Here is a 9,713-nt window from a genome sequence, read left to right on the forward strand (position 1 = left end):
TGTCGTTTGTCTTACTTAAATCTACCACAAGTTATCTCACCATTAGCTTAACCCAATAGATCGTACGAAAGTTATTACTTCTCCTGAGCCTTTCTGTACGTGTGTATTTTTCCAGTTGTACCAAAGCGCAGTTTAAGTCAGATCTAATAAGCTGACAAGAAAGCTATTGGTGTGCCGTGATTGAAGTTACTCCAAGGATTAAATATAGACTTTAATGTAACTGATGCTGCATAGTGTATCTCTTCAAATACTACAGAACTTTCATTCTTTTCTGTTAGTTACCCGGATCACCATCGTTATTCTTGTCGAACGAGTTATTCTATAACTAAGTTGATTAATTTTTTTTTTGAAAAAGATATAAATAAGAAAAAAAAAAAGAAAATAAGTAACAGGTAGAACGCCATCAATGTATAAATTACTTTTAGTTACTCTTCTCACGTTGTTTGCCTATGTAACTTGTGACAACAACTGGATTAGATTCAAGATCTCTCAATGGCCTAACAATTATGATGAAACCATTTACTACTCGGTTTCAATAAATGGTGGAAAAGAATTTAGCTGGGGAAAAGGTGTTAAAATGTATTCTGATGGAAATGAGAGCTGCAAGAATGGACTTTGTATTAAAACATACTTTGATTCTGGCTATATTGATTTTTCTTATGCTGGAAAAGGGGCAAGTCATCCAAACACTTGGCGAAGAACAATTGAATGTGCTTTTTGGAATCCTAAGACAGAAAAATGCTTGATCAAGAGAGGCGCTTATTTGATGTCTGACTATAGAGAATTGCCATTGGAGTAATTTTTTTTAAAAATAAAAACCCTTTTTGGACCCTTGATCTGAATGTTCATCCTTTTTTGGAATCGAAATATTGATCTTGGTCTTTATCTTTTTTGAAAGAATCTTTTTGAAAAAAGAAAAAGAGAATCGTTATCTTGATTTGTTGCTATACTTTGGAAGAGTCTTTGATTGCAAGTTTGAAAATCTCTTATTAAAAGCATATGTTTTGAGATACTCTAAGAATGAATAATGTTGTTGTGATCAACAATAGAATTAACACATCAAAGAATAAATCCACTAGTTAGATATCCGACGATAGCCCCTTAGACAACATGGTGTTGTTAAGAATGTAGAAAACAGAGCAGTTAGGATCATCAACCACAAGTAAATTCATCAAGCATGTAGATACAAGCTATGCAGTAGACTTTTAAATTATTGACTATAAATACCCTTTGAAAGTATTGACCTATCTTTTGATAATATAAAACAAATACAAAGAGACTGATAACAATACACGCTATAAACATATGTAATGCGACATACTTAACTCTCATTGGTCATAATTAAATCGAGTTGTTATATCATTCACAGTTGCCCATTTAGATGTAAGAAGTTCTTAGCATCTTCTTGGCCCCCCCAAAAAGGCACGGAGGTCGGAGAGAGGTAGTCGATTGGGAGCTGGGAGAGCTAAGGGTTACTTACCCGCCCTCTCTTTTTAGTTGACTTTAAATAAAATCCAGACTACCAGCTCACCAGTGCTCCCTTATACAAAGCAAAACAAGTATCAAATTAGAGAAAGTTATTGAAAACAGTACAATTCTATTTAGAAAAGTGTCTAATTTAAAAAAGAATAACTATCAAGAGATTGAGGATTACTCTGAGGAAAGAACTTACAAAGCGAAATCAAACTTCATAACGAATATCACGAGCGAGTGTATTTTCATTTTTTAGCCCTATTGTTTACCTGCACCAATTATCTTTCCTATTTGAGCTAAACATTTATCAGCGTATAATGGCTGTTTATTGTTTAGATGCATAAAATTGGAATGTAGATGTTGATTAGATGGTTCAGTCAATGTAATTTAGATGGGCTTATCATGCACGTATTTACTATTTTGTACAAGTTGGTTATATCTTCTAATATTTTTCCATAGAAAAGGCTCCATTTTTGCGTCATTTGGTTTACTAATGTCTAGATTTTCCCAAATTCTTTTATATGCTTGTAGAATGGCTTTGTTGCGAGTAATTGGATCGCCTGGCTGAAGGCTCTCAGCATCTTCCTCTCTTGCTGATAGCCGAAGTAATTTTATGGGTGTTATTATGTTGCCATTATCCTCGTCAAAGGGACTTTTCCGTTTTTTTCCTTTCCTTTCTTCTTCAAACATTTGTTCAAATTGTTGATGGTTGTCCTGATTATTCAAGAAAGGCTCATTCATTTTATTTTATTTTTTTCTTTATAAAAGAGAAAGAGAGGAAGAGGGTATAGATTATTTACAAAGTTGCGTGTATATGTTTGTGTGTATGAATGAAGAAAAACAAAGAAAAAAAAAAAGAGCTAAGACCTATCAAACCAACATTTGATTAAAGGCATAAGCTCCTCTCCTAGTTGTTGTCCAGTAAGCTATATATAAAATAATTGGGTTAATATAAAATAAAAGGGGAAACTAAATGATCATAGAGACTCACGGTATAATATGTATCACATAAGGAGTTCTTTACCAGATTCATATTTTGAATAATTTCATCGTCTTGTAAGTCTGAAGAAAGCATGATAACCAAGCACAAATCTTTCTCAATCATGTTATCCTGTATTTGATCACACATGTTTGGCCAAACAACCATTTTCATTGAATTTAGCCCAATAATTGTAAATGGTGACCACGTAGTATCATCCTCTTCTTCATCCTCCAAATCATTCATTTCCTCCTCTTCTGTTTCTTCTTCTACTGTCGTATGAGAAAAGGGCATGTCATGAACTACAGTAAACAGTGACTGTAAGATACTAACAAACATTGGTAAGCGTTCCTTTAAATAATCAGTTGAAGGGGATAGAAACTGAATAATATCTGATTCTGAATCAATTTCGCTCGTAAGTGCCTTTTTAGAATATAAGCAAAAAGAGGGTAAAGGAAACTGGTTATCTTCAGTCATGATGCTTTTTGAAGTGGTGTTCTTTGTTGAATTGCTGTTCAATGAATGTAAAGAAGACAATGTTGGACATGAAGCAGTTTTGTAATGACCCATTTAAAAAAGAAAGAGAGAAAAAAGTGGTGTCGTTTTACATTTTCATTATTTATTTCCGTAAAAGGAAATTGATAGACATTTCTTCTATATGGTAAATAATGAACATTGCGCAAAATTAAACAAAAATGACTCAAGAACATCTGTCCTTCCAAGCATTTTTTTTTTTTTCTTCGATTATTCTAACAAGTGTCTATGCAGCGCTAACGGTACCAAATGGCGGCTTTGTATACTTCATTTAGCGTTTTATAGTTTGGATGAATTAAAACGATTTATTTATAGAGTAAGCTACTTTAGATGGGCTGTCTTTCTAAACATTTATCAAAGACGCTGACAGAGTGTTGAATGACATTTTGAAGATGGCGGACGAGAACATTGTTACTGGCTTCTGTTATTTTAGTTCGTAAATCTTCCTTATTCTCGAACTGGCTACGTCTTATTTTGTTCTTTACAATAACCCAGAACTGTTCAATGGGATTGAGCTCTGGTGAATAGGGTGGAGGGTATACACATTGATAACCTCTGTTCTCAATCACTGTTCTAATTTCATCAGAGGTATGAATGGTCGCGTTGTCCATGACCAGATAAAAGCTTCTCATTTCAGGAACCTCATCCATATAGTTCATTGAGTTATATGCAAATCTTAAATAATGGCCAGTTACAATTCCTCTGGACACTGGATCTTTTAGCTTGGGTATTTTTCTTTTGCGGATTCCAGCTACCTTAACTTTCTTTGGTCTTTGAGGTACTCTTATGTCTATATTTACAACCTCTTTCGTGCAAGTTGCGCCCAGGATTGTGTATGATACTGCTTGGGTGGTGGGTGTGGTGACTACAGCTGGAGTGTTGCGCTCAGAACGGGCATAAGCAGGTCTCATATTAATATCAAATCCAGCTTCGTCAGTAAAAACACAGTTCTGAAGAAAGCTCATATTTAACTTCGCCATGCCTTGCACCCATTTGATACGATGATCAAGTTTTGTGTCACTGTTTCTTGCAACAGGATGACGAGTGACTCTCTTTATTGATAAGTTGCACTCATTTGAGATGAAGGATCCAACGACAGTGCTCTTCAAACTGAATCCTTCAAATACTTTTGTCAGGTCATCAACAACGTCTTTGATGGTGGCAAAAGGATTGTTGTCGTACAGTTCTCGAATGTAGTTCTTGTGTCTTTCTTGAAGCCGACTTTTCTTTCTGTTGACTCTGTTGGTCTGCTTCTCGTAAATATCCCACTCAGGGCCCTCCTTAAGTCTTTTAGCCCAGTTTTGTGCCGTGCGTTCAGCGATAGCAGCCATTCTACCTGCAGGTGCAGCCTTATACAGCTTAATTTATGAAACAGATACTTCTTCCGGAGACGATGAAGATATTTGCATTGAAGGGGTATTTGGTGGCAGTGAAAATTTCTCTCCCCCTTATAGTTACTTGCTCCCTCTACTTATGTATAATTGCTTGACACATATAAATAAGATACTGTATTATTCAATTTGTATCAGTGGGTTTTAGTCACATGCTTTTTATTAACCACATGACATGAGGAAATAAGTTAATAGACAATTTAAATGTTTGGAGCAAGAATGTCGCTATGCGAGGGATATTAGTTACAAAGTACTCTATTTCTAGTGTCCTTACCATAGCTGCATCCATTCTTCCTCTCGGGTATTTCGCATAAGGTAAGTTCTAAGTTCTAAGAATATCCATACTTTAATCCAATGTCCCTTTTTCAATGTTGGATCCTTCTTGATCTCTTCTAACGCTGCCTTGCCTCCTTCCTTCATGCTATAATCACGTAAAACAGGTAACGCATTCTTGAATAAATCTAAATCTGGGTTCAACTGTCTACCAATGCCTTCAAGCAGCATAATGCTAACAACTACATTGACAAAGTCTCCTTCCAACTTGACATGATGTGCACGAACCATATTCATTGTTTCATGTAATAAGTTACCAATTTTTACTGCTCCTAAATTAAACGTGCTTTGCTTTAAACCAAGGATAAGGTTTTGCATCCTCAGAGCAAATACGTCTGGTTGAACAACTTGTTCGGGTGATCGACTTCTCTCTACCATTAGTTCGCCTGTTTTATATCCATCAAATGTGGCTACCGCTTGAAATAAATCTAAAAAGTTCCTTCTATTGACTGTATTTAATTCTGTCACTAGTCCAGTATCGATGAAAACAAGCTTAGGAGCATATCCTTCTTGCTTTAACGCCTCCAACTCATTTTGCATCGCAGCTGGATCATTCTTTACGGACAAGACACGCTCAACTGCCTTTTCTCCTTCGTCTTTTAATTCTCTACCTAATAGCTTGGCCCATGCTGCTCGTAGTGGATGGTACACTTCAGGCTTGTAAAACTTTACCATGATATTTCCGGGATGAAGGTCTGCATGAACAAAATTATACACTATAAGCATGTGCTATAAAAAGCCCAGGGCTTTAGTGCAATCATGAAAATGCTAATATGGGTCAGTACTTACTAAGAAGGCATCTAGGCCGATATGTGCGAGTTTTTCATTAAATGAGTTGTTTTCATTGTTTTTCCTTGTATATATTGCTTGGGCCAAAAATATATCAAGCGGGACACCATGTTCGTATTCTTCCAATAACATGTCTTTGGTCGTAAATGCGAGTAATGGCCGAGGAAATTTGACATTACGCGTATCTTTAAAGTAATGATTAAATCTAGCCAAATTGCGACCCTCTCCTCTTAAATCCAGCTGCTCTTTCATCATCTCTCCAAATACCCTGACCTCATCTGGTAAAGAGAGCCAGTGGATAGTTGGTATCAGGGTTAACAATCGAGCACAGCAATCCATAATAATCAAATCTCGCTGAACGATCTGTCTTGCTTTAGGGTGTAATATTTTGATGGCTACAGAGGTATGCAAATTGATAGGTCTTCCTTTTTCATCCGATGTCTGGACGGTATCCGCCGTGATCACATTATTTTGGAGCGCAGCTCTCTCTATTTCGTGTTCTAGGATTATCTGTGGCCGTAACTTGGCTTTATACACCTGTGCAATAGCGCCAACACCTAGAGGCTCTCGATCAAGTTCTGAAAAGATTTCGTCAAGTGGTCTTCCGAAAGATTCCTCTATAACTCTTTTTGTATAACTAAATGGATGAGGATCAACGTTCGAATGTAGTTTAGACAGTCTTATGCATAGAGCAAGCGGGAATAGATCGGTGCGTGATGCGATCCATTGAGCAAGCTAATAGAAAAAGAGGGGCAGAGTGTCAATGATTACACCATTCGGTTGTAGTAAGTTTACCTTAATGAACGTTGGCCCCGCTCTTTCCATTTGCTTTGCAAGGAAATCAAACCACCATAGTGTCCCTGAACGTTCACCTTCGATAGGATTATATTTGCCAAAATAAACAGATGGCGCTGTAAGGACTATGGGGATGAATAATATCAAAATGTGTGCTAAACGTCTTAGAGTCAACACTGGTTCAATTATCCAATCGTCCAATAGTTTTACAACCCGGAGACAAAGGCGAACAATAAGATACTCTGACTCATAATTTGCTTCGGCTATTTCTATCTCTTGAGGTGTTGCCGGGTGATCAATCGACCCTATCCTAATAGCTTTATCATGTTTACTGTGAAGGTAAAAGGGTGTTGCAGCTGATAATGCAGTAGTTGGTATCACATAGAGTGCTGGTTTGTGTGCTAATGTTGCTTTAGACAGTACACTTTGACATGTTGTTTTTCGGAAAATCAGTCTGTGCTGTACTTTGTTGCAATGGGTTGTGATTCTTGATAAATTTCTTTGTAAAGGTACTCTAAGCATTATCAATAAAAATAAAAAAAGGCAAAGAAGGAAAAAAAAAAAGATAACGAGTTAACCAAGTTCAGCAAAGGGTAATGATTACACCATTAACTTAAAATGACGAAGAGACGATCTGGGATTGAAAAGGAGACGACATTTGAAATGCGTAACAGACATGGCCATAGTTTGTTCAAAGGTAAAATATCATAAAGCCCTTTGATAATAATAGTTGCACTCATAGGCTTACAGAGAGGCTCAACAATTACATGAATACAAATATATTCGCTTTTGCTGTCTTTATTCGTTTATTGAGTCTAATAGCCATTATGAAATCATAACAACAGACTGCTACAATGTCACTACCGAAACTTTTAAAGACTGTTAATGACTTATCATAATCACAGAAAGATTTACAATTGCTGCAGATGTTCGAATACTATACCGAACTTGGTTTGTATAATGCGCACTTAATGATGGACATGTTAAAGGTATATAGGCTTCTACTTTAAACTAATGTAATAGCCCTAAACAGGCTGTTAAGGCTATCTACCTGTTGTTATGAGCACCAGATACTGTCAATACAACAAAAACAATAGCTTCCCAACGCCTCTTCTATCGGAGTTGATGATTCCGTGTATCTTCAGAATTATTAGTACCAACAAAGAATAACTTCAGGGTCTTTAAAAACACGAGATTATTTTTATCGATGGGGCTCTGTCGAAAGATGTACTGCAATCATTGGGACAAAGAAGGACATACTTGTATTGAAGCACGAATTATTCAATTTGAAGCAGTTTCTTCTCTTTTTATTCATGGATTACACATACTTCTCTCTCACTGTTTTCACTACTGCTGAAAGTCAACGTACCCATAACCAAAATATCCTTTTAGCATCATGCACGTTAAAGGAGGCAGCATGGGCAGCACTCACTGACAACAGTTTGAAGCATAGTGATTTCCTTAACTTACAACCCAAGCATCTGAAATTAATAAAGACATACCAAGATGTATTAGCCCCAAGGGGTATCCCCCTAGAGAGACAACACCAAAGGTTACATGTCATGACCTTTTAAGGTAATACTGATCATCACAAAATAAATATCTTTTTCAAACAGGTGCAAAAACCAAGACCATATCGTTCTAATGGTAAAAAGAGAAAAACTTTGGAACCATGATCTTGCTGTTATCTGACATATCCCTCATATCGTTACAGAATACATGCTCACAGCCAGTTATCGCTGTGGGAAACCCATGATGCAGGTAGAGTATTTTATATTTAGCTGATTGCCTACAAAATAAAATGACAATCATACAGCTTATTAAATCGTATATTGATTGTTTTGGTTGCATTGACAACCTCTTGTTATTTAATGTGAAGTAACCATAAAGACATTTGAAATTATCTTTTGGAAACGATGTTGACTTATTGTCTCCTTTTTTTTCTATCTGTGGTATTTGCATGTTTAACAGCACATAGTTAAAAAGCATAATAGTCATGTATTTACAAAAAAGATATAAACTAATGTAAATACCAGTTGTAAAATAAAGTTACAAATTGGGCTAAACAGTATATTAAAATAAAATGCTACGAGTGAGGTTTATTGAGCTATGGCACTTGCTTATATTCTTGCAACTAAAGTGTACCAAGTATATTCATTCAGAATAAACAAATACGATTGCTCATCGCTCACAGCACAGGTAGTGCAGTTGCAAAGATTTTAATTTAATTTAATCGTTTTAAGTTGGTAATGCATTGCCTCTCTGTTAGGATTATCGATGTAACATTTAAAAAGGCACTGTTGTCTATTCTATTTAAAGCAATTATTCTAGTTCATTCTATAAAACACTGATATTTATATTGTATGCTACTATTAACGTTACTTCCATCGGACATAGACACAATAGACACAAACAAACAAAAAGTAATATATGTGTGTTGGACGTCAGCGCAGCAGACATAAACAAAAACAAAAAAAAAAGCAATATACGTGTGCTGAATATCAATGTTATAGATGTAAGCAAAGCAAAAATATATGCATGTTAGATAAGATATCTATAATGAACATATTAAATATGTAAACACATACAATCGATACAAGAATAAAAAGGACGCTGTAGCATTCTTTCTTTCCCCTTCATTCACAAAAAATTAGAATAATGCGTTCTACTCTTATATCTCTTGCCTTGGTTGCTACTTTTGCTCTTGTTTCTGCTCTTCCCAGTAACACCAATGCTGATGTTGTTAGACGGGATACTACTCTTGCCAAAAAGTCTACTGCTGGTGCCATCTATCGTCGTGCCTTGAACAGAGAAGTATCCAGAGTTGTCCGTCGCGATGAAAACGAAGACGAAAACGAAGAAGAAGAAGATGATAAAGGTGATGAGGATGAGGAAGAGTCATCCTCCCACGAACGTCGTGATATCGACGAAATCCTCGAAGGTATCTTTGATAGTTAACTGTATCTCAATCCATTCTATACAATTTGAAATAAATGATAATAAAGCTCTCATTTTCATAATTTTGTTTCTTATGTCTATAAATTATATAAACAGAAGAATGAACATTTAAGAAGCAATGACTGTATATCACATAAAGCAAAAAAAGAAGGAGGGATCAAGAATAAGTTGATATTGTATTTTCACGATAGACACACATTAGGTTATGTGTTCACGATGGGTATTAAAATAAACCCATGATCAATTTCATCTAGCCTTAAAAGACGTTATCATATTGAAACTAGTATCCAACACAAGAATAGTTAACGAGGTATGCTTGGGTTTGCAAGTGAACATTAAAAAGAAGTAGAAATCATTACAAAGATATTTTTTTTTTTTGTAGGGGCGTTTTTAGCCAAGGTTTATTTTTTTAAATAAATAAAATAGCCACTTGAAATCAGTGGTGGACTATTGAAAGACAG

At 35.7% G+C, this 9,713-nt stretch overlaps 4 protein-coding genes across 4 annotated transcripts; 2 read left to right on the plus strand and 2 right to left on the minus strand.

Annotated features, from left to right (window-relative positions):
* Positions 1-406: 406 nt before the first annotated feature.
* On the plus strand, positions 407-855 carry RHIMIDRAFT_314978 (uncharacterized protein; the record flags this gene model as incomplete). Its single annotated transcript, XM_023614970.1, has 1 exon — positions 407-855. The coding sequence occupies one exon, from the start codon at positions 407-409 to the stop codon at positions 797-799; it is 393 nt and encodes a 130-aa protein (XP_023464165.1). The 3' UTR covers positions 800-855.
* Positions 856-2,333: 1,478 nt separating this feature from the next.
* RHIMIDRAFT_245552 (uncharacterized protein) lies at positions 2,334-2,929 on the minus strand (the record flags this gene model as incomplete). Its single annotated transcript, XM_023610212.1, has 2 exons — positions 2,334-2,399; positions 2,465-2,929. The coding sequence occupies 2 exons, from the start codon at positions 2,927-2,929 to the stop codon at positions 2,334-2,336; spliced, it is 531 nt and encodes a 176-aa protein (XP_023464166.1).
* A 1,537-nt stretch (positions 2,930-4,466) lies between these two features.
* On the minus strand, positions 4,467-6,867 carry RHIMIDRAFT_39371 (ABC1-domain-containing protein). The gene is made up of 4 exons (XM_023615194.1): positions 6,295-6,867; positions 5,500-6,234; positions 4,652-5,439; positions 4,467-4,602 (listed from the first exon to the last, which is right to left on the minus strand). Exons 1-4 carry the CDS (start codon positions 6,814-6,816, stop codon positions 4,578-4,580), a joined length of 2,070 nt encoding a protein of 689 aa, XP_023464167.1. The 5' UTR covers positions 6,817-6,867; the 3' UTR covers positions 4,467-4,577.
* A 2,042-nt stretch (positions 6,868-8,909) lies between these two features.
* Positions 8,910-9,455, plus strand: RHIMIDRAFT_260866 (uncharacterized protein). Its single transcript, XM_023611490.1, has one exon. The coding sequence runs from the start codon at positions 8,953-8,955 to the stop codon at positions 9,250-9,252; it is 300 nt and encodes a 99-aa protein (XP_023464168.1). The 5' UTR covers positions 8,910-8,952; the 3' UTR covers positions 9,253-9,455.
* The last annotated feature ends 258 nt before the right edge of the window (positions 9,456-9,713 follow it).

Source organism: Rhizopus microsporus, assembly GCF_002708625.1.
Source record: "Rhizopus microsporus ATCC 52813 unplaced genomic scaffold scaffold_14, whole genome shotgun sequence".
Lineage (NCBI taxonomy): Eukaryota > Fungi > Mucoromycota > Mucoromycetes > Mucorales > Rhizopodaceae > Rhizopus > Rhizopus microsporus.